This window comes from Astyanax mexicanus, chromosome 1 (assembly GCF_023375975.1).
Source record: "Astyanax mexicanus isolate ESR-SI-001 chromosome 1, AstMex3_surface, whole genome shotgun sequence".
NCBI classification, from domain to species: domain Eukaryota; kingdom Metazoa; phylum Chordata; class Actinopteri; order Characiformes; family Acestrorhamphidae; genus Astyanax; species Astyanax mexicanus.
This window is the reverse complement of record NC_064408.1, coordinates 96477136-96501146: the sequence shown is the minus strand read 5'-3', so window position 1 is coordinate 96501146 and position 24011 is coordinate 96477136. Positions and strand designations below refer to the sequence as shown.

The following is a 24011-nucleotide window of genomic DNA, read 5'->3' as shown; positions in this document are numbered from 1 at the left end:
TGTCACAGGGCCATGCTATAAATATATAAATGTGATTTCATTGTGTGTTTTATGCTCCTTGATATAGGTTTACAATAACAAGCTATACAAATACAAAGTGTCCTGTACTTTAAGCAACATTATCTAGCTTTTTTTACTTTAAAATAGGAGCTTTAAAATAATTTAAATGCTCCACTGACCTCTAGTAGAGAGAATGCATCTCTGTCAGTGTCACTCATGGGTCAGTTTACTGCTAATTACACTGTAAAATACTGTAATATTCCTCTACAGCATCAGTCCACACACCTAATACTTCACGTACCAGTTTTGTACCTCTAAGATTGTAAAAATTAAACTCTCATGTGAAGGAGCTCAAAGCGTGGTCTGTTTTTACATTATATACATTTACATTCTTCACCAGTAGGGGAGCCCAAGAACTAAAAATACCTATTCTTGCATACTGCTGCTTTTAAAAATTCCTTACAAAAATTACATCAAAATCATCAATGTTGTCCGTTTGCTATCTTTTGACTCATAACTTACTTTGTCATTTTCACAACTTGTGTCCTGGCTCTATTATGGCATTAATGCTAAAATTGCTTTGTTGCAGATTCTTCTCCAAGGGTCATTGCCAGGACAAGATACTGCCCGCTCCAGCGATTACCTGTTTGAGCACCAGTCCGTGTGGCCGAGCAGAGAATGAAGCTAATGCTGTTCCCTCTGACTCAGATTCTGATGGTTGTGGCTCTCCTCCTCCTGACTATGACGCAGCGCTCCTCTACCCCTCTCTGTAGCACACTCAGTCCTACAGCCAGGGTGAGATACACTCAAATAGTTTATATCCAGTGCTCTGACAGCACTGAGTTCAGACAGGGTTCACTGGTGGCTTTAGTTGCTGGAACTGGAGACGAACACGTCCAAAGCACGACTGTTGTGAAAGCCAGAGGTCATTTAGTTAAAGCCAATGGTTAAATGCTGCTTGTTTTCATGCAACAAAAACATTGTATAATGCTCTCCAACTATGTTGGCTGTAGCTTTACAACTCAGATAAGGAGCTGTTTTTGCCACAAATCCCTTGAAGCTTCCAGAATACTATCATTTAAATATTTTAAAAGTTAAAACCTCTGTTTGATTATTTATTTTAGAATGTTGTCTTTTCCTACTTTCCTCTTCATGAGTGAGCAACTCGGGAGACCAGACAAATTATATAACGGATAGTGTTCCAATTAAAGCAATGTATTTAATAATGTGGACTTGCACTGCCGGTGTATAGTATGTAGTTGTATATAGCATGTAGCAGTTGGAGTTGAGCTTCTGAATCTCAGGATTGGTTGGTGACCCCAGGGGATGGATGTAGCTGTCCATAGATTGTGGTGCTGAAAGGATCCACACGGCAGATCCAGGTTTGGTGGCTAGTGCACCTGTCCACCTCTCACATTATCAGGAATCATTAGGAACTTACAGAAAAGATGCTCTTCCTTTTGGCCACCCTCAATTATGTAAACTTGATCCCAAATGTAAATGTAAATGTTTTTCTGATGAATTAACGCAGTACTAGGGGGACCCCAAAAGCAAAGTCTTACAAAGAAAATGTAAAGAAGCTTTCATTAATATACAAGACACCATTTAGTTAATTTAGTCTTTTTCTACAAGGTCAGCAAAGCAAATTTAGTTTATATGCTTAATCATTAAACTTCTAACATTACACAGGGCCTTGTCATTACAATATTTCACCCAAAATCTTTTTTAAAAAATATTTTGAAACTATGCTGAGGCAACAGGCTTTTGTCACTTTGTAATCACGTTTATTCACTGAGCAGCTATAACTATACATTTTTTTTCTCACATTTTTTCAACTACAACCTCAGGCTTTTGTAGGTTGGGTGTATGACATTAAACTGTAGAGCATCACAGCGGTCCCAAATCTGTGTTGCAAAAGTATATGCTGGAAGTCTGTAACAGACTATTTATTTACACATACTACCTGCAATACTACATCTAAAGCTATGCTGATTTGATGGGTTTGGCTCAGTTAAAGATGTAAACATAGCTTTGTTTTAAAATAAAAAACACTATAGACATTTATCTTATGGCACTTGAGACATTTATCGGATGTAATGAAGTATCTAGGAGAAACAGAATTAAAAATAAAAACTAGTGTATGGATGTAGTATAAAACTATTCTTGCTATATTATGCATTATGGTCTGTGGCTGGGTAACAGATTATTAAGATTCTGTATTCAGTATTTCTGTACCAATACAATAAAATTGTCTTTGTAACAAGATGAAATATATGAACACTAAACTGCACAAATACATTAAAAGACAGTATAAAGTTTCGTATTCTTTATTAAAATACTGTTGTACACACAAATATTGCAAAATGTGAGACAATGAACACAAGAAGGGCATAAAAAGTACTAAGATTGTGAGTGACTGTGTGTGTTTGTCTGAGGGTCAGCACAATTGTTTACTGGAGTGCAATTCCTGGGGTAGAGGGGTCATCATGATATGAGTATCAGCTATGTGTTGGCTGGGTGTGTGTGTGTGTGTGTGTTTTCTGGGAAAGGAAAGGCTTGGCACTGGATTTACCAAGTTGTTTACTGACTCTTTCTGCTAAAAATAGGAAGGCAAAAAAAAACATAAAAAGAAACAAGGATACACAATTGTGACACAGCATCTTCACTTCAGCTCTGTATAACGTGCTCCACCCTGACCACCTCTCTGTCCAGTGTGGATCAGCCAAACCTGCTGCTCAAGTCCCACCCACTTCCACTGCAGCTTCCACTCACTGATTGGAAAGGGTCACCAATGACAGGTCAAACACATTCAATCATTGGCTTATTCGGGAATCGTCCTGAGAGAATTCCAAACTGCTCCGAGTGCACAAAAAAAAAAAAAAAAGTTTCAGAGGTCGAGCTGTGGCTGCCCAGGGTTATTCCAGCACATTGACATCACAAAAATCTGTAGGTTAAAAAAAAAAAAAAAAAAACTAAAATCAAGACTCGACCCTTCCATTATCCCTTCTGTCCCTTCCCTCCCGAAACTCCTGCTGAGATTGGTCCACAGAATTCTACATCAATTAAGTGAATGTGAGCTTCTAGCATCCCATCAGAGATTAATACATCACATATGAGCTCTAAAAATTCACAGAGTCCAATACAAACACCAGTCTAGAGACTGTGATGGATTATAGGGAAGAGGAAGAATGGTGGGGGGTTGGAAATGGACATGAAATGGAGGCAAAAAGAGGGAGAAATGAAAGCAAGATATGGGCGTTAACTGAGGCCGTGCCACAAAAGGGGCTAAAGGGAGAGGACATTCCACAAAAGAGGCAGAACTGGTTCCCTTCCTATTGTGGTCCAGTTCTTTGGTTCCTTTCCAGACCCAGAAAGCCTGATTGAAAGACAACAACAAAAAAACTAAATTTCATTTGCGCAAACTGCGATTTTGTCACCTTGCAAAAAGTGTCCAACAAACAAATGGAGGTTGCATAATTGCATTAATAATAAAGTCTTACACAGCAACAGGAGAGAGCACCCCTTTGTCAGTTCCTCCAGTTAAATGGACAAAGAACCCTTCCACCCAGCATTCCTGCTTTTCCCCTATACCACTTCTGACTTTGAAACAAGTCTTGTCTGCAGGGGTGGAGGGCCAAGGGACATAACACACCGTATTGCCACACATTCAATCAGTGGCCTGTCTCAACAGCCAACCCCACAAACACAAACCCAGTGGTCTATCTCATCTTAAGTGAGGCTGGAGGCCAAAAGTCTGGGTTCTGCAAACGTGGCAAAAGTGGTCTTTCCCAACTCGCAGTGCCTAAGTAGTCCCAACGACAAGAGGCGTAGAAAACCACCCCCTTCTTATTCTGGTAGTCAAGTCAGTGTCCGTTTGTTGTGTGAGGTCTTGGTACGCCCAGTGTGTACCCCACGATCACTTTTTAATTTTTTTCTTTTTTTAAAAAGAACAAAAAAATCATAAAAAATTTAGTGCATCCTCCACAGAAAAAATAAAAACCAAGAAAATAAAAATAAAAGCAGGAAAAATGTTTTTTTTTTTTTTTTTTTTTTTTTTTACTTTTTTGTCATCAACATCCTTGTTCCCCAAGGCTAAAAAAATTCATCACAGCTGTCAACTTGTCCATAATTTGGTAGCTGTGGGGTTATGAAAACTAAAAAAATATGCTTTAGAAAAAACTTCCGTTCTGGACAGGACAGTGTATCTGACTGGAGGTGAGCAACCAGCTGGCTCCGCCCTGGCCATGAGATCATCATTATGCGCCCATTGTCCTTCACTGTAGTGCAATGTGCTCCGGTTTCAGGCAGTCCCATCCCTTGCCTGTGGGGGGCGCTACAGGGGGGCATTGGCAGCAGCCAGAAGTTCCTGGAAGGTGCTGTCGAAGCAGCGTTTCAGGTCTGAGTAGGTCACTACCAGCACGCTCTTCTCATCCCGAGACACCAGGCTGATCTTCTCCGGAACTCCCGCATCCAGCTGCAGTTAATCAGAGAGAGTACATAACATTTTTATAAAGAAAATAGGGGCTAAAAATACCAAGGCCTCCTGTAAAACTGATATTTAATGTAATGAATTATATGTAGACTTATCGTTTATATTTCACTTTCATCATAGCTTAATAGAAATAACACACCATGACTTTTACATACAAATACAAAACAAATTTCTTTTGGCCAAACAAAAATTCTTTTAGTATTATAACAGATTATAAATCAATTATATTCTGCTAGGCAGCTTAAACTGATCTCAACTAGTAATCGCCACATTTGGCTTTGTTGTATAACAAAGACATAAAATTACCTTATTCAGACAAGACACAATGTGGCTCAAGTCGATCCAGGGCGTGCCAGCCTCGGTCACTTGATGGAAGAGATGATCTCTGAAGAGCTTCAGCAGGTAACGATCTCCTGTTTCTGACCATGTGGGGTCTTTCTGGAATCTGCAACAGTTAAAAAATATTAAATATTAGCAAAATATTAAATGGGTGTATGTGTGTGTGTCTCTCCTCTTTACAGGACCACCAGTTTAGCACAGCACATGAAGAGGATGAATGAGTAAATGGTTAATCCCTTGAAAATTGCTCTTTTAAAAAAGCTCAGAGTGGTCCAGTGGGTCGCTGGTTTAAATCTCAGCTGAATCTGAGACTGAGAAAGCACAATCCATCTCATTGTCTCTGGGTGGGTAGATGGTGTTTTTCTTCCCACATCATTCCTCTCACTTAACATAAAAGCTTAATAGAAACTACACACCAAAACTTTTACATGCAAATACAAAACAAATTCCAGTTTGAAAAGAAGCACTGGCTTCAAGGTTATTTGAACATGCTGTACAAGAAAGAATAAGCATTGCTGAACATTTTTTTTATGCAGTTACTAAATACAGCTAAATATGAACAAACCTCTGTAGTTTAAAAAAAAGGTGTTAAGAGAGTGAAGTTCACAAACTCGACACTACATTAATCATATTGTAGAGCTCTTTGTTTCAATCTCCATCAGAGATTTACATTTTGGCAATTGGAATGCTTGTAACAAATAATAAAATCTATCCTTGTATCCAAGGCATGAGCCATAAATGTTCAAACACTTTATAGAAAAGAGGACAATTAGATCTCACTAGGAAATAGAGGACTTACTCTGGCCGCTCATTGATAGTTCCCAATTTGGCCAACAGGCGGAACAAGCGCCCATTCTGCACTTCCTGCAGAGTGAGAAAGAGAAAATTTACAACTCAACATGTTTAAATCAACACAAGAAGATGAAGACAATAATATGAAACATGTAAAATGTAATTAATAGATAAAATTTTCTTGTGTAGGAAAAGTTAGAACATCCCCACGTTTATTCATACTTAAATTCAGAAATAATAGTTATCTATATAAGCGATTTAAAAAAATCTAATTAATCACATGCTCAAAGATTGATTTATCTAAATCACAATCACCACTTTTTGCTAAGAAAATATGAATTTTAAATGAGGAAAAAATGAATGCCAGTGATTTATTAAATTTATACATAGACTTAAAAGCTTTCTGTAATGATCAGTCAGTAACATATGCTGTAAATACTGTATTTTAGGAGTGGGTGATATGGCCCTAAAATAATAATCAGTATATTTCAGGGAATTTTTGCAATAATGATAACAGTAATTTACCAAGAACCTGATTTTTTATAAAGTAAAAATGACAAAATGAATTCATATAATCTACGATAAAACTAAAGTGTAGCATGTATTTGCATGCATGTTAACTACAAACACTTAAAAGTTATTACCTGTAAATATTCTTGTTTTCAATAATATCACAATATGGATTCTGGCACATCCTGTGTTTTTATATAGTTTAATGCACTTTTATTCATGTAAAAATTACAAAACATTTTCTAGAAGACAGTTGCACTTGTACTAGAGATTATTTTCAGGAATTCCAAATATTTCTTAAATAGTAATTTAACTCTTAGCAGGGTTTCCCACAACAATGACAACAAATGTCAGCCACCTTCACTACAGTGCCTTTTGTCTAGTCAGAATGATAATACATTATCATCTAAAATCATCAACGTTACTGAGGTACCAGTGTTCTCTGCATAAAACAAGATCCAGCCACTAAATGACATTAACAGGGAGCGACAAGGCCAGACATTCTGTCCCAAAAACAATAATTTTTCACTGAACAGATATAATATCCATTCTTAAAATCTGCTAAGTTGAAAAATGTGTTTACATGTGTGTACTGGGTGAGGGAAGGGCAGTTTCACACATTCAGAAGTCAGCGCTAAAACGGAAAGCAGAAGCAAGGCCACAGCTTCGAAAATATATGTGGATATCACACCTCCTCTGCCCTACATACTGTCTTCACATTCCACATCTCGCACACACTGTTCTCATGCTGTGTTTCTGTGTAGATTAGTTGCATGCATACCTTGGCCAGGTCTTCCTCAATAACATCATTCCTCATCTGGGATGCGTCCAGCTGTGTGTAAAAGCGGGCTCCGATCATGGGCATGATGTCATTGACGCTACGCAGTCGACTCTGATCCGAAAGCAGATATCTGCAAGGCACAAACACATACTGTTCATGTAGGCTTATAGAATTATATTAAATAAGTTTAAATGTGTTCACTTGCACGCATCTATGAGAGTATACACTGGTGTCAGCATTAAAAACATCCTGGAGAGGCAGAGATCGTTTTCCAGATGTGTTTAACCCTATTCTATTCTATTACACACATTTGTAACTGTCAAGGCACAAGTCTAAGCCTGACACCAGTGATCACCAATCCCTCAGACGGCACTGCATCAAGAACGGTCGCTTACTAATAGCTGATAGAATCACAGGGACAAAGGATTACTTTGGCAAACCTTTGTGAATTTTGTGTTAACAGTAAAAGGTTATGTTAACCGTATCCAGAAGTGGCAACAGCTCAGACATCTGGGATGCACAATCACACAGTGCATTCCTGTATTACAGATCTTTTAGCCAGAAATGAACACTGTTCCCCATTATCAGCAGCAAGGTGCAAAGCCAGTATCTGTCATGTTATAGCAGCAGGTCAGTACATTTCTGTGATGCAGCATTCCAGCAGAAATATACAATCCGCTCTAACAGCAAAACATGCTACCTTTAAAAACAGCATTTCTTTCTTATATGCTGCTCACAATACAAAGACAAGGCAGCAAAAGATGCTGTATTGGTGCAGACCTTAGGACATGCACAAAGAATGGGGCAAGATAAACCTTGATACACTTTTATCACTTCCCTCCGTGCCAAATGTAAAGCAACATTACAGAGTGGTAAATGTCTTACTGTCCCAACTTCTTTTAGAATGTGTTGCAGGCCTTTCTGGACTCTCAGGAAATCAGTAATGACTTAATTGTAAAATTAAGGAATGACTTTAAACGCTGCCTTGCAAATAAAGAATCAGGTGCCGGGCAGTCACATCTCTGTATGTGAATCATGTAAAAACTCACGACAAAATGCTATCAAGATTCAGAGAATGTTTGAGCTGTTTTTCCGCACTGACATTTTATTTAAATAAATTATTTGTGTTTGTGTGTGTGTGTGTGTGTGTGTTCATACAGGATGAGATTTTTGAGGTCAGATGAGTAGTTGATGGACACCAGCTCCATGGCTTTCTGTAGGTTCTCTCTCTGAATGCCAGCCAGAGAGTTGCAGGCCAGGGCCAACACCACCTTCCCCAGGGAGATCAGATCCGCTTGCTGATAAAGAGAGAACAGGGAATATGCACAAATTATAGATTCATATATCCAGAACTGTGACAGTTAATAATTATTTAATCATATTATAAATCTAGTAAACTTCATTATTTTATTCATTTTTAAAAATTTCTAATAGCGCAGTGAGGGATGGTGTGTCCAGCATAGAGCAGAATAACAACTTAATACAATTAATTATTATTTAAACAGCCAGCTAATTACTAAAGATTCGATAGGGTGGGAAAACTATCAGAGTTTTTAAGCAAGTAAATAGGGAAATAAGTAAAACACAACAATGATGAGATTCCTCTTCTACACCTTGAGACATAAATCAGATCATTTGATATTAAACATTACAATATCATAACACATGTTTACCTGGTACTGGGGCATAAGTGCCAGGTGGTTGGTCTGACTGTTGTCAAACGTTAAGACATCAAACACTCCTACACAGTTCACCCGTAACCTAGAAAAGAAAAAAAGAAAAAGAAAAAAGATCAAAATTAAATTTTAGACATGCAGAGAGATAAAACATTTTTAATTGTTAATGCAAAACTAATCCTGCAGAAGGCTGCAGTATGTAAATAACCACTGTAACTAAGTTTGTTTTACTGTGTTGACCAAATTTCTTTTGACCATCGCAGTTCTGACCAAACACAAACAACAAGCAACAGCATACCAAATACCAAGCAACATCACAGTACACATCTGGAATATTAGAGGTGCACAATATTGAAATTCTACATGAGAAATCTGTGTGAAATGGACTTCGTGTTTAGTGAAACGTGTGAAGTAAGTACGAGTATGAACTTTTGTTGAATAGCCCACCTCCCAGCAGGCTTAAAATTTTAGCAATAGAGGCAAATCATTGCCCATGCAAAGAAATAGCTATTTTTAGAACATTAACAAGCTTTAAAGTAGCTCCACACCTTCTTGGTAGAATTCTGAAGGCTCTGACATTTAATACAAGGAACTGAACTTTAAAAGTGTACAGGTAGTTTATTAAAAACACTGTTTATACATACAGTATCTTGAGGTTATTCTCCAGACACGACCATCTTGAAATTAAGTCACGATAATTTGACTGACAAGCACAATCAGATAAGTCGGATAGGGGAACAGATTGCAAAATTATTTCAGTGGAAATGCACAAATATTGTACATATTTTCAGCAACAACTGGAATTCATGCATTTCCACAGAATGAATTGTGCAATCTGTAAAACAATCTTTTTACCCACAGTCTTTTCTAACAATGAAGTTTGGAGCTACTTTAAACTTATTACCTTCTATTGGTGTGAAAATTGCGATTTCTTTGCATGGGTAACACTTTGTTCCTAATCGCTGGCATAGTTCATACTCATGTTTCACTACACCTCAAGTCCACACCGGAGATCTCCTTTAAGAATACAGGGATTTCATCATATTAATAATGCAACCCTAGATTGTAGTCAAATAAAAGATATTGGGCAGAAATAACCTGCTTCTGGAAAATATGTAATTAAGTGAAAACAATATAAATTTCCTTCTGTATAAAGCAATATTTGGCATACATGGAACTGCATGTCCTGTGATGTGACTATTGTGCATGTCTACACTGTGTTAAAAATACACTGGTCTGTTTTTAATCTGCACAAGTCAATAAGCTACAAGATAATTACACTGTGCTGTTCTTCACCTTAAATAAGCTAAAAATGAATTAGCAGGTCCCAATCTTTTGAATATCTTTTTTTTATATTACCGTATGTTATACCATTTACTAACGGTCAGGAGTTGTAAAATAGACTGGACTGTGCTGTTGAACTTTCCTCCCCCTACATCTTTAAAGTCTCTTTAAAGTTTGGTTTCTATCATTCTTCACAAACACACAAATGCTTAAAATGGCTCTCTGAGGTTATACCACCCCATGTCTGAGAGTGGCGTGCATGTGTGCATCAAAAAACACATTTGCGTGTTACAAGACAGTAGATATAAATGTCTGAAAGAGTAGTAATCATCCTGAACATATGTTTTCAGGAACAGAAATCTAGACCTGACTAAGACTTCTGCATTCACTTCATATCCAAACAGGGTGTGCTGCAAACATCAACCACATTTTGAAAGGTGGGCCCTTCTGGTAATCTATGTGCATGTGTGAAACGAGGTGTGAGGGTGTGTGTGTGTGTGTGTGTGTGTGGGTTTATATTGCCCTCAGACAGACCACAAACTTGGTTCACCAAGCTAATGGGTAAAAACCAGAGCACTTTGTTATAGCAATACATCAGTACAGCCGAGTGACTCAGAAATCATTTATACTAATTAAGTACCATTTAAATATGGCAACCCTGCTCCTTTTCCTTTTTTATTATTAAATATCTGCCAAATCATTTATTCTGCATTTTATTATGATTTTACAGTAGAAATCATGGTGCAAACCATGTGATTAACATGTAAAAAGGCAACATTAATTTATTAAAATCAGACAGACCCAGCAGGAGGGTCTCTAAAATATATCACAAAATCAAGTGATTTGCATGGTCATTAAATATGCAAATACAAGCCTATTTACAGAAATTTTATTATGCATTGAAGGAGATTAAATAGAAACATGTTTTACTGCTCATTTAAGCAGTGTTTGTATATATATATATATATCATACTTCTGGAGGGAGCTGACGACCAGCAGCATCCAAATATGAAATATCCTTCATTAAATTTTGCCTAATCCAGAAGCCATGTGGATCTATTAATTAGTCTGCTCTGTCAGGACATTAACTGAGGTTAAGTTCATGATGAATCTGGAGGAGTCTGGTTGCAAGGTGTTTCCTGCCAGTAAAAAACTGGGATCTATGTAGTTAAATGTTTCCCTGTATAATTAATGCTGTGTTAGTGTGGACACCTGTAGTCACTGGTCTAAAGTGAGTGTGTGTGTGTGTGTGTGTATGTACCGGGTCTTTCCAGTGATTAGGATCTTGCTGGGGTCCATAACCCTGCAGGCCAGACCTGCTGTATGGATGGTTCGTAGCGCTGAGCTCAGCTGGACGATGTAGGCCCAGATCAGTGACTCGGGCAACAGGCCTGCGTGCTGCCGCGGAGGAGGGGGCTCGTGTTGACCTAGCAGAATCCACAAACACACACAGACACAGGCTCATCATTACAGAAGCATAAGCTCATACAGATGGACTACTTGGGAGAAGATCAAACTTCAACAAAGACCAAAAACAGAAAGAAGAACTTAGCTAATCCCAAACAAACCAAAAGAAAAATGCTGCTAAATACCATAAATGTAAATGTAAATGTAAAAAAGATTTTTTATTTATTTATTATTATTAAAAAAACACCTTAAAAAAGTAATATGCCTCCATTATGTCACTCTTTCTACATCTGTCTGGCAAGTCCCCTAAATGTACACTCAGCTACAGATGTGCTGCAGTCTCTAGTGAAGGCTTGTGACGTCAAGTAACTGTAATTTGTGCCATTGGCCAGAGTGTTGCTACCCTCCCCCATCAGCCCAACAGTTGCAGGTACTGGACTCCACCTGGTTCAGAAGCAGTTTCAACCACCATTTCCTCTTTCCCCGCTTTACACGCACAGCTGCAACCCAGCTCTCGATGTGTTCTGGATTTCAGAACGAGTCCTCACAAACAGAAAGGCAGCGAGAGTGTTGCAAGTGCAAAGGACTGGACAGTCTAATTTAAATGATGAACACTGAAGACAACATTAACTTGCACATAACATGGCTTAACATGGCTCATGTGCATTAGCCCTTAAATTAATAGTATGTGAAATACAGTGAAGGACTTTGGGAATAGTGCTGTTCTTACTGGTTATAAGGAGGCTGTGTGGACCGGCTATGTTCCGATCATTGGTCGAAAATAAAATACATTTCCTTTATTTTTATGTGATTTTTTTTTGTCAGACTTTGACTAGTCAGTCATAGTTCTCACTTTCAATTTCTCGTCTTGCTTTCGGCATGAAAAACAGGTTATCAATGAATATTTTTCGTCATAGTTTCGCTAATGAAATGACAATTGACAGACAGGGAACAGAGAATAAGAAACAGTGGAACTTTATCAGAGGTTTGGAGAACGGGGTTGCTTTTTTGATATTTTCAACAAATAAAACACTCCCCTGACATTTATTCAGAATAGAAAATAAAAATGCATGTAATTCCATAAACACCTTAATAAGAACCATTCAAAAACAAGCTTTGAGTAGCAGCACTGACCTACATACGGTTGGTCAGCACAAGCTGTTTTACTGGGGCTAGGAAATAGCAACTCACCCCACTTTCTCTTGGTAAAGTAAGAGTCAGCTGTTGGGTCGTTGAAGTGCCTGCTGTACATGGTCTCAGCGCCAGCATGGAAATCGTAAGAGAACACCAAAGCTGAAAAAGAGTGGGAGAAAAAGACAAAGAGAGAGCACACGAGTGAGAGAGTGGGACAGCAAGAGAACCAGACACTCAGCAAAACCAAAACTCCAATTGATTCCTGTGTTCCACAGTAAGAACATGGTCACACATCTCAAAAATATACATATAGAATCTTACAGTGGTCTCCGAATGCTTTCGTGGTAAACACTTCTCGGAGAGTGACCGCATTCGAGTGCTGGATCTTCTTCCACATGTCTACCAGCATCATACACTTGGTATTCACCAGCCTGAAGCCTGTAAGCACACCAATTTAAACCTTTAAAGTGTTACTGATTGGTTTATTTAGTCAGGGCTGTTTCAGAGTTTAGAGCCAAATTATTATGGGGTTAATAGTAGGACTGGGCGATACGGATCAAAAACTATACATCAATATTTTTTTCTGAATTGCGATATACGATATATATCTCAATATTTTTTTCATTCCATAAGGTAATATCAAAAAGATACTTTTGAGACAAAGCTACATGTTCCAAATTTTATATTGGTACTTTTATAATTCAGTGCCGTATCCTGTATATTAGAGTAGCCTCAACAACTGAAAGTCATTTCAAATGATACTAATTGTAAACACATACATTATATATATATATATATATATATATATATATATATATATATATATATATATATATATATATATATATATATATATATATATATATATCACAATTCCTCAAATAAAATCTTTTTTTCCACTTAAAGTAGCTTAAAAACAAGGGATATATAAAAAATTACTCTGTCCTTTTGGAAAAGGAGCATCTAAAGTGCTTAAGAAAAAGTAAGGCTATGCAGGTAAGGCTATACAGAGACACAGCAGGAACACTGACGGGGCTCACTGTAACGCGACGTAGTCTATATCGATATAAACGATATTGTCTCGTATTTCATCGCATATGAAAATATATCGATATTTTTTAAATCTCGATATATCGCCCAGCCCTAGCTAATAGGCATATACATGTAAGGTAGGTGCACCTAATGATGAAAATCAGCATGTGTGAATATAGGCATTGCAGTTGAGTAGATTGGGACTTGTACTGTATTTCTTACCATGTATCCTCCTGAGACAGTAAGGCAAGTCATCTTTACTGTTGACCGCCTTATAACATGAAGTGATATAACTGAAGTTGCTGGTTTTCTGTAGGCGGTTGGGAGGAGGGAGGGGCTCCAGTGGAAAGAGGCTATGGTAGCTGTCCACCTCAGATGGAACGCCTAAACATAACTGTACAATTAGTTTTATAATAATGAACAGTTTCTTAAATGTAAAATGTACATTTGGTAATTATTTTAAAACATCTCAACTAACACAGTTAAGATGTAATTAGGCAGCATGTCGTAAAAGAGAGCACTACAGTGCTCCTTAAAAAAAAGGGACTCTGAATAGGTTCTAACAGTAAGTGAATCCCACATGGTAGACACAGGATGTGGTTTCTTTTAGACAAAAAGGTGAATACAGACAGATTGACCACAATCCAGACATTACTCACAATCAGAGTACCACACACACCATAGCAACCATTGAGACAATTATAACAGCACTAATATTGCAGTGTACGGTCTGCAAAGACTTACCCGTGTTCTCTGACTGATCAATTTGGGCCATTGTTATCAGATGCCTGTTTATCAACTCCTAAAGAAAAAAAAGAAGTATATCAAAAAGATAAAAGGGTGGGTTATAAAATACCCAAGCTTAATCTCAACAAGCCCCACTTTAAACACTTTAACGTCCTATACAGTAAGTGTGCACTAGGTGATAAGAGGGATCTTATATCTCTAACTGCTGCATCCTCATTTCCACATTCCATCTCCTCAGTCCATCAGCTCATAAACTAAAAATTGAGAAAAGGACATCTTATTTAGTAGATGTGCCTGGTGTCTAATCCTCTGTCCTTACGTCACCTTGTGTCCTCAAAAGGGAGGAGCTAAGACCCAAATGTTAGTCATTCATACTTTACTGGAGTAATTATTTTTCAGATTACTTTTTACTTCCACAGGTCATATTTTCACACAATTATCTGTACTTCCTATTTTTCAGACAGCCTTCAAATAACCTCATTACTCCTATTTAATTTCAGTGCACTGTGGCACAGACCTAAGCTTTTGTTCTTAATGGCATTTTGCTGTCCAGTGAGAAAGAACCATGAAAACCATACTTTCAGAAAATGAAACCGACCTAAAAAGAGTATGAGAGAATACCTGTCGTAGCTCGTCGGCCATAAAGAAGGATGGAGCATTGGCTTTGGGCTGCATGTATGCAACGTGAGGTGCTGTTTGTGGATATATGTGGTATGTTGGAAACACCTGAAAGGATAATTCATGTTAAATCATGAACGCAATGGAAAGAGTCAAATGATTCAGAAAAGAGAGAAATTTTAACACAATTTACTTCTGGTCACTTAATGTGATTGAGATGAGGTTTTACTCAGATGAGGTTTTACTTTATTTGCACTTGAAAGCAAATGCATATCTGGCTGCACGGAACAGAACATGCAAATTCACTCATCACAGCAATTGCTGGTGTTTTGGTTGTACTGGGAGAGAATTTGGTTGTTGAATGCATTTTGAAGTTATTAATTTATACTGCTAACAGGATTTCAGACCCCCTCCTGAAGTAGGTTAAGCGATCAAATTTTCTACATTGTGTTAACACATGCATTTTTGTGTGGCTTTGCCTTATTTAGATACTCAAGGCACAAAGTGACCAGGTGTAAATGGAGTCTTGAAGACAATACCATTCCAGCCATTGGAGCAGGGGTGTTATCAGTGTAGAAGTAGGTGGTCCCACCCACAGTCTCCTTTTGGATGATGTGGGCACCACCCGCTTGGTCGGATACAGTGGTGGGCACCATGTAATTGGCCGGATTTGGGTTAGGGGTATGGCTGCGGCGTCGAGGAGCCGGGGAGGTGTGGGGTGTAATTTTGGGGGAGTGAAGAGGAGATGATCCAGCAGACAGTGACATACCTGCAGAAAAATCATAGAAAACAGCTACAAAACAGACCTTCAACAAATGCTTGTTTCTTTAATGACCATCAACCATTCTTAAACATTTACTGAACATTCAGTTATCACCAAAAAGAATTGAATTCATTCATTCATCTCAGTCATCACTTTTGTTTTTTTAAACTAAACATTAGGTTAGAAATAAGAAGCTTTTGAGCAAAAACAATAAAATAAAATAAAACAAAACAAAACAAAACAAAACACACACCTAAGTAAATGAGGGAGGGGAGAGGGAGAAAATTCTTCAGAATAAAAGCACAGGGCAGAATGGGTTTTGGAGGAGGTGAATCACTCACCGGGAGCAAGGCCAGCTGCTGTGGAGCTGCTCAAACCAGGGTGAGGAAAGAGGGGCGAGGGAAACGTGGCCACAGCCGCCTGAGACATACTGCCCATGCGAGGTGCTCCTTTAGGGATGAACTCCGTGGCTGTTGGATTAGGAGCCTGCTTAGGAACCCACAAACAAAATAAAGCATTAACTTGGTGAAGCAAATGCTGGTGTATTCCTTTAAAACTTAAAAAGGTCTTACAGTCTGCTAACTCCCTAAATGCTCACCTTTCTCCTTTGTGATAAGCTCAAACCACCGAAGTCACTAAATAGGGAGGAAGTGGGGGAATTTACTGGATCTAGAGAAAAGACAAGAGAAACAGTGAGGGCTGATTTTAAGCCAATAAACAGTGCTTTAACAACAGCAAACAACAGATTTCAGCTCACCATGAGTGCTGTGGCTGTAGTTCTTGGCACCGTCATTAAGAAGGCTCGGGGAGCTGCTGCTGCTGGTCATTCTCTGAACACAGACATAGGTCACTATTAGCAAAGTCTCACATGGATAAGTGCACTTGCATATTTTGTACTATGATAAGAACTATACAATATGTTATTGTAAAGCTCTCACAGGGGACTATAGCAGCAATCCAGCACATTTTTTTTGTCTTTCTTTCTTTTGTTTAACCACAATCACAATCCCTGCTAAAACAAAGCAATCAGGAAAGTAAGCTGGTATCCAGTAGGGGTGGGCAATAAGGTCCTAAAATAATATCCCAATATTTTATGGTATTTTTGCGATAATGATACTCTTGACGATATGACAAAACACTGAATTTGTTTTATTCAAGAATACATTACTGCACAGTACTAATAATGCACTTCATAAATCTCCATATATCCAGTGCTGCAGTAACTTTAATGATACTGGACAGATTATATCTGTCTCTAGTGGATATTTAATGGGAAATGAGAACAGTGTGATTTTTTCTTTTGCTAAAAACAGCAAAAAAAAAAAAATAGTACCCTGATGTGATTAATAGGAGTGGGTGATATGGCACGATATATCAGGGTTTAGTATCGTTCACGATATTAAAAAATGTTGGCGATATTATCGCATACAATATGATATGGACAGGCAGGACCAGAGCCCGAGATAAATAAACTTTATACACACATTAAATCATGTCTTTGCACTCATGTTAGAAGTGTCACTCAGATCTCAAAGAGAGAGACAGGAAGCTTTTTTTGTCATTCCATCTGAGTACAAGTACTACAGAACCATGGCGCAACAAAAAACAAAAGAACAAAAGAGACCAGAAAATACAGCAGACATGAGACAGTTTAACAGACAGGACAGTGCAGTGCAGTACAGACACGGTACAATCTAAATGGGCATGGTGAGGATAAGGTAAATAAATAACATATAGAACATACATGATCACAGCATTTTCTGAGGTAGAGAATATACAGAACATAGTGGAATATAGAATCAGCAGCACATATTGCTGATAGGGATAGAGACCGCGTGTGTGTGTGTGTGTGTGTGTGTGAGATCGGGGTTTCAGTACAGTCTTCTGCTTCTGCATCAGCATGCCCTTTCTAAATAGCTGACCAAGAGTGTAACTGAGTAAACATGTCTAAACCCTTTCACTAGTTTACAAAGAATTCAGTGGTTGCTGCCACACTGCTCAAACAAAAATCCCATAAAATGCACACAGCATTAAGAGTGAGATTTGTATTTCCCCTTTTGAGACAGCTGCAAGAAATGGTGACGAAAGTCTTTACACATATTTATCATGCAAGAGCTTAGGATATTTGTTTTGACTGAAGAAAACAAGGTCATTTCTTTGCCTGTTTTATTCACTACCTAAATCGGGTTCCAAAACAATTTATTATTATTTAGATTTTTAGCACAAAAAATTGTTTCCAGTGCACATCAATGATATCAGTTCTTAAAATAATTCTCTGGTAAAACTATGATTTATTACTTAACCCAGGGGTCTTTCACAAAGCTTTCTGCTTAGCTAATGTGAAATAACCCTTATAAAAATAAATGTTTGTCATCTGGGGAAAAAAAACAACCCACAAATATTATACCCAGATATTCAGTTGGCTGAGAAAGCATAGACATCCAGAATTTCCTAATATTCCGCATAGCAAGCCAACTCAAGCCTGGCTTTTGGGGACTAGCCTGAATCATTTTGTTCAAATATGTTTCCGGAAAGTAGGCTAAATTTGCTCAGCCTTGCCTGGATACTACAGTAACATATGCATTTGGACAAATCTGCTCTGTAGCAGTCTGGAGTTTAACCTGCTCTGTACCTGGCTTAGCTTGTTCACTGTGGTTGGACCACAGTAATTGCGTCTGTCAACTTATACTGCTTCAGACAGGATAAACACAGTTGTTTTTTATATTATTTACTATTTAGACTAAAATAATAATTAGGAGATACAATAATTTATTTTTAAAAAATACAAATATATAAGTGTGTGTACTTAACAAGGATAATTAAATAAGAATTATTTGCACAGAAAATGTATTAAAACATAAAAAAATATTAATATATGCATGAATCAGAAAAATACATACAGGATAAAATTTACAGGTTTAAAATTAATGGCAACAGCATAATTTAAAAAATAGCTACATGTACAGAAAGTATAATTTTTTTTATTTTTTGCCTGTGTAATGGTAAATCAGAGGTTTGTGGACTGATGTTTAGTACTTTACCATAGTAATATTGGCTATTGCCTGTGAGAAATGTCACAGCACAGAACATAACTTTCTTATTAACTAATTTCATATGACATAATTTACACTTTGCTTTACATATTTGTTTTTGTATTAAATGAGTACATTTACATTTTTTTACACTATCACACTTACATTAATCCATGCATTATAATTTTACCTGTTATTTTCAGTTACACATTAATTTATTGATACAGAATTATTTCAAAAAGCACATGCATATCTACACCTTTAGTGTACAAACTACTAAGCCAGATATTGCTGTATTGTAATTAACTCTAGACACTGAAATTATGCAGATGAGGAGGACTGTACATTTTTATTTAATGTGAGAATTCATTTTGTTCATTATAAAACTATTCTTCAAAAGTTATACTTCAATATAACAGAATACATATTAATATTTAATAATATTAAGTGATTTCTTTGTTGATTTTTCACTGTATCTGCACTCGACCTCTCCTAAATATCTCATGCAGCGCAAGAGCCTCGATTACTGAAGCCTGGCTTAAGTAAGCAGGACCTAATCCCAGCTGGATCTCATTGGTGGAACATAATATGTCTGGACTAAACAGTTCAGCTAACCCGAGCGAGGCTAACTCAAATATATGCCATTTTTTCTAAGCTCGTTTTGTGGACTACAGAAAACTACATAACAGTGCTGCTCTCATAAGCACTGTGCAAGAATCAACCAGCTACAGTCTCTTCAACTGCTAACCATATATCTGAAAGGGGACTGAGAGCAGCAGCACTTTCTGATAAGACATGGGAATAATTACAAAATGTTCTTGTAAGTGTTAAAAACAAAACAATGCAACATTATTCAGTTCTCGTTTGTGGTCATGGTGACAAATCAGCCATACTTTTTTTTAGCAGTGCGCAATAAAAAGTCAAAAGTTTTTAAGATATCTGGGTTTTTTCATCCCAACAAGTGTCATGCTTTAATTTATTTAATACTTTAATTTAACTTTTATTAATCAATGGTCAATGAATCTTACTATATGTATTTATCCTCACACTGAAAAGGTGTTATGGATGATATGGGTATAGGTAGTATCTTTACTACTCAATTTAAGATACTATCTTGTGATGAATGTCTGTTACTTTATACATTTTACAAGGTATTGATTATGCAAAGGCAAAGGCTGTCAACTGATTTTCCCTTATATTTATAAAGAGGACAGCAGAATGTGTTGACATTGATGATCAATCAACAACTAGTGTGAGAAGAACGTAGGCTGTGAATTCACATACGCACCTGCATCATTGAATATTTGGACTCTGCTGGGCTCCCAAACCCATTGACCCCAATAAAGCTGCTGCTGAAATAGGAGTTGGTCAGATTTGCATCACTCAGTGCCCCACTGTCCATCCCAGGGACTGAAACAAGACATACACAAACATCCATATTTATGAATTGTATCCAACAGGGACAAATCACTCTTATTTGTTAATTGTGACATGATAAAATAAGACATATAAATAAGGTTTATATTAAAAGTATATTAAAGGTTACTGCATTATACCACGTACACCTTAATCTGTTACAAGCTATTACATTAACTTAATAAATCAGTCCTTCGAAAACATTTATTTGTACAAATTAATTTCCAGTTAAACTGTTAAAATGTATATAAATAAAAAGTGAATTCAAGCCCTGGAATCACGAATCATCCCATCAACAGCAAAACAATTTTAGAACACAAATCTGTAATCCTGAAAATAAAAAGCTTTATTAAATGAGATATCAGCGCACCACAGAGAGCTTTTACCAACTTTAAAACTTTTTTTTGCAAACTAGTTTTTATCAAGTTAACTTGCACTTATTTCATGGCACAACAGGGGTGGCATTCTTAGAAACAGCTGGTTGTACATGGCACTATGACCTCACAGGAAGAAACACAAAGTTTACAACACATTTTACAGTGTTGGTTTCACAAGGGATGTAATACAGGATTGGATAGAATAGTCCACCTTACCTATCAGATCATCATTTTCTACTAAAATCTGTTACACACAAATACACACTGATACCTACATGCCATTGCCAAAAGGTTGTGTGGCATTAAGGGGCGTGACAACTGTTATATAGTAGGTTTTTTAAAACAGCATTGCAGAATAATTCATGCTGTTATTCCCTTGGCCTACAACTGGAGAAGTTAAGAGTCTGAGGACAGGTTTTTCGGTTAAAGACAACAAAATTTGAATTAAACACAGTTTGAGAAATATAAACTTTTTTCTTCAGCTACTGCAGTTCACACTGTGTGTATAGAGTCACAGTTATTGAAATGGTCACTGCCTGACTGTTTAAAATACTGTTCACCATTACATATGTGAACAAGCAAACACGATAGATGATAATATGATAATCTAATATTATTGAGGACATGTTCATTTACTGTACGATAGACTGATAATGTAATCATCATGACCGGCCTAATACAAACAAACTGATGCAATTCAGAACGCAATGTTTAGTTAATAAACATTACGAGAAAAATTACACCTCTCTCCAAATTTGTCTGAAAAATATTATCCAGTACCTATATTCCATCTCTTAAAGTGAACCACATAGGGGAGTCTGACATTTGTTATATTTAATGTTAACATTACACTGAATGTTAATGTCAATGTAATATCACGGGTTTATTCAGGTTATTGCTCCTAAATAATGAAACAGATGAACAGAGAGCATGTGCAAAGCTAGAAAGGTAGAAACTGTCCAACTGAATATCAGCCAATCACATGCCTGCTCGGAAAGACGTAAACAGTTTGGTCAGCTGACGCACACCGCGCTTTTTGGTAGTAATTCATAAACATTATAAAAACTAAAAAGAAGAAGGGTTATCTTCTTCACTCTTGTTCAGGGTGGAGGTATGAGCAAATATCTTACTGGGGACTCTCTGTTTAGACAGTAGTGCTTTAAAATAAAAGAAAGCAACTTTGAAAAACAAAGCATGGAGGAGCTTTCCTAAACACACAAACCCTGCAACTGCTGCAGGAAAGAGCTGACAATGCGGGTTAGAAGTAACAGCTCCAGAACTTCCCCAGCCACACAAAACCCTCTAGTTAAATCACAAAAACACTGCCTGACTTCAGCGGTTAGCTTCACCAGCACGGCGAGGCTGCTTCAGCTTTTCACCCTCAAACAATGACAGGTGGTGCAGCTCCAGCTTCGGCCCATATAAACACCTTCACGAACGAGCTGGAACCTCTTTTAAAACACTTTTCCAGAATTTCCACACTCCGTCTGACTAGTTAACTGTACAGTGCACAGGAATATAAGCTTCTCTCGGTTTCCTTGTGTAGTTTTAAGAGTTGAGACTATTAGTTAGCTAGCTAGCTAAGCTAGTTAGCTAAGCTACTAGTTTTGGTGGAGGGAATGAGGCCTCGCTGAATCCTCGGCCTCGATTTATGAACAAGCCCGCTCTAAGGCCCCGTGCTTTAGTCAACACAAACAAGCAGGGCTTCCTAGGCTTCTAGGCCCCATGCTGTCCTCTCAGTTTCCTCCCCAGACCCCAGCACTACCACTGAGCGCCAACTTACTGGTTAGAAGTTGCCCGTCCAGAGCTGCCCCAGCTGGCCCGAGGGCATCGCTCTTTTTGGGGACACTTGTGGGAGCAGTGCCCGCACAGGCCGCCGCTGCTACCACCGCGCCGCCCCCAAGCGGATACCCAGCTGCCGTCCCGCCGCCTCCCGCCATGGAGAAAGGCACAGGGCTGCCTCCACCACCACCTCCTCCAGCGGCGCCTCCTCCACCAGCAGCACTGCCGCCGCCGTGCACAGGCATGCTGGCCAGAGTCGGGTCCTCATGCACGAACTGACACTCGTCTCCATAAAAGCAAGTCTTGTCTTTCGCGTAGTAGCGGCAAAACTTCACCTTCACGCCTGGTATCCCCACCCCCCCGAGCGGAGCGGCTGAGGGTGGGAGTCCGCTGTTCATGGCACCGCCGCCGCCGGAGTACGCTCTACCATAGACGGGGAGGGAGAGGGGGAGACCTAGGGAGGGGGGGGCTCCTAAAACACACTAGTCCAACAGCACACTCGGCGCTCTGCAGTCAAAACCTGTGCCAAAATGAGGGCGAACATCCAGCCAGAGTAACTCAGGCGGACATTGTGCTTCGGGAAAAGCGGCACAAGCTGCGCCGCTGTGCTGAAATCTGTCCCCCGCCGCCGCCGCTGTTGTTATTCAGCGCCGCTGCTGCTGCTGCTGTTGTTGTTTTCAGCTAAGCGCTAACTAACTAGCCTCGCTGTGCATTATGGGGGCTAACGCTGCAGTTAGCTTTAGCAGACACTAGGGGCTTCATATACTGTATATACTATACATATAATTATATAAATAAATATAAATAAAGCTTTATAAATAGGATTTTTGTTTTGACTTTATTACTGCACTTCACTGCTGCTGAAACTGAGACTAAGCTGAGCTAAAGGTTTGTTGCCATGTGACTCTTCATGCACCACCAGTTTTCTCCAGTTTACAAGAGTCTTTCAAGGTGTAAGAAACGGGTATTCACCGCTTCATCCGTAATTTCTCTAAAGATATTTAAAAGAATTTCTCTTTAATAGATACAGAGTTATATGGAAGCCCATTTCCGCCACCTGAAGAAAAAAAAAACGTCCTCAACTAAGTCATTATTATGAGATAGTAAGTCATTATTATGAGATAGTAAGTCATAATTATGAGATAGTAAGTCATTATTATGAGATAGTAAGTCATAATTATGAGATACTAATTCATAATTATGAGATAGTAAGTCATATTCATGAGATAAAAAGTCATCTCATAATTATGACTTTGTATCTCATAATTATGACTTTGTATCTCATAATTATGACTTAGTATCTCATAATTATGACTTTTTATCTCATAAATATGACTATCTATCTCATAATTATGACTTTTTTATCTCATAATTATGACTTACTATCTCATAATTATGACTTAGTATCTCATAATTATGACTTACTATCTCATAATTATGACTTACTATCCCATAATTATGACTTTTCTATCTCATAATTATGACTTAGTTGAGGAAGTTTTTTTTTTTTTTCAGGTGGCGGAAATGGGCTTCCATACCATAGAGTTATCTATGGAAGCCCATTCCTGCCTTTTCTTTTTTTTTTATTTAATATCAGAAACTGGACTACTATTTTAGTGTGTTGAAGAGTGTGGCTCTGGCTCCGACTATGCTGTATGTTTTGTTTGGTAGGCTTCACTGGAGGGAAAAAAAAAACTTTTTACCCCCCAAAAACAAGACTTAGTATCTCAAAATAATGACTTAGTACCTTAAAATATTGAGATAGTATCTCAAAATAATTACTTAGTATCTCAAAATAATTACATAAAGTATTGGAATAGTATCTAAAA

The 24011-nt window shown here is 37.9% G+C and overlaps 2 protein-coding genes across 3 annotated transcripts in view; one reads left to right on the top strand and one right to left on the bottom strand.

Moving 5' to 3' along the window:
• flt1 (fms related receptor tyrosine kinase 1) overlaps nucleotides 1–2978 on the top strand; it is a 34827-nt gene extending 31849 nt beyond the window's left edge. Inside the window, exon 30 of the mRNA XM_007248991.4 lies at nucleotides 590–2978. Within this exon, the coding sequence (XP_007249053.3) occupies nucleotides 590–773 (184 nt within the window). The 3' untranslated portion in view covers nucleotides 774–2978. The remainder of the gene's footprint in view (nucleotides 1–589) is intronic.
• Nucleotides 2312–22874, bottom strand: pan3 (poly(A) specific ribonuclease subunit PAN3). 2 transcript variants are annotated; one of them, XM_015605738.3, is made up of 18 exons: nucleotides 22184–22874; nucleotides 19896–20017; nucleotides 16333–16405; nucleotides 16174–16244; nucleotides 15917–16064; nucleotides 15352–15581; nucleotides 14816–14920; nucleotides 14192–14249; nucleotides 13670–13831; nucleotides 12737–12853; nucleotides 12473–12574; nucleotides 11136–11301; nucleotides 8588–8675; nucleotides 8073–8212; nucleotides 6915–7044; nucleotides 5631–5695; nucleotides 4799–4937; nucleotides 2312–4474 (listed from the first exon to the last, which is right to left on the bottom strand). In XM_015605738.3, the coding sequence occupies exons 1-18, from the start codon at nucleotides 22578–22580 to the stop codon at nucleotides 4334–4336; spliced, it is 2454 nt and encodes an 817-aa protein (XP_015461224.3). In that variant the 5' UTR covers nucleotides 22581–22874; the 3' UTR covers nucleotides 2312–4333. The 2 variants fall into 2 exon arrangements, with proteins under 2 accessions (XP_015461224.3, XP_007249052.3); XM_007248990.4 differs by having other exon boundaries at nucleotides 15917–16061.
• Between the last annotated feature and the right edge of the window lie 1137 nt (nucleotides 22875–24011).

Bases quoted from the DNA above. Each gene is read 5' to 3' on its own strand.
- pan3 (XM_015605738.3), bottom strand. From the start codon at position 22,580: ATGAACAGCGGACTCCCACCCTCAGCCGCTCCGCTCGGGGGGGTGGGG. The intron at 16,065-16,173 runs GTGAGCATTTAG...TGGGTTCCTAAG, and splicing joins GCTTATCACAAAGGAGAAAG to CAGGCTCCTAATCCAACAGC. The intron at 14,921-15,351 runs GTATTGTCTTCA...TTATCCTTTCAG, and splicing joins CTGCTCCAATGGCTGGAATG to GTGTTTCCAACATACCACAT.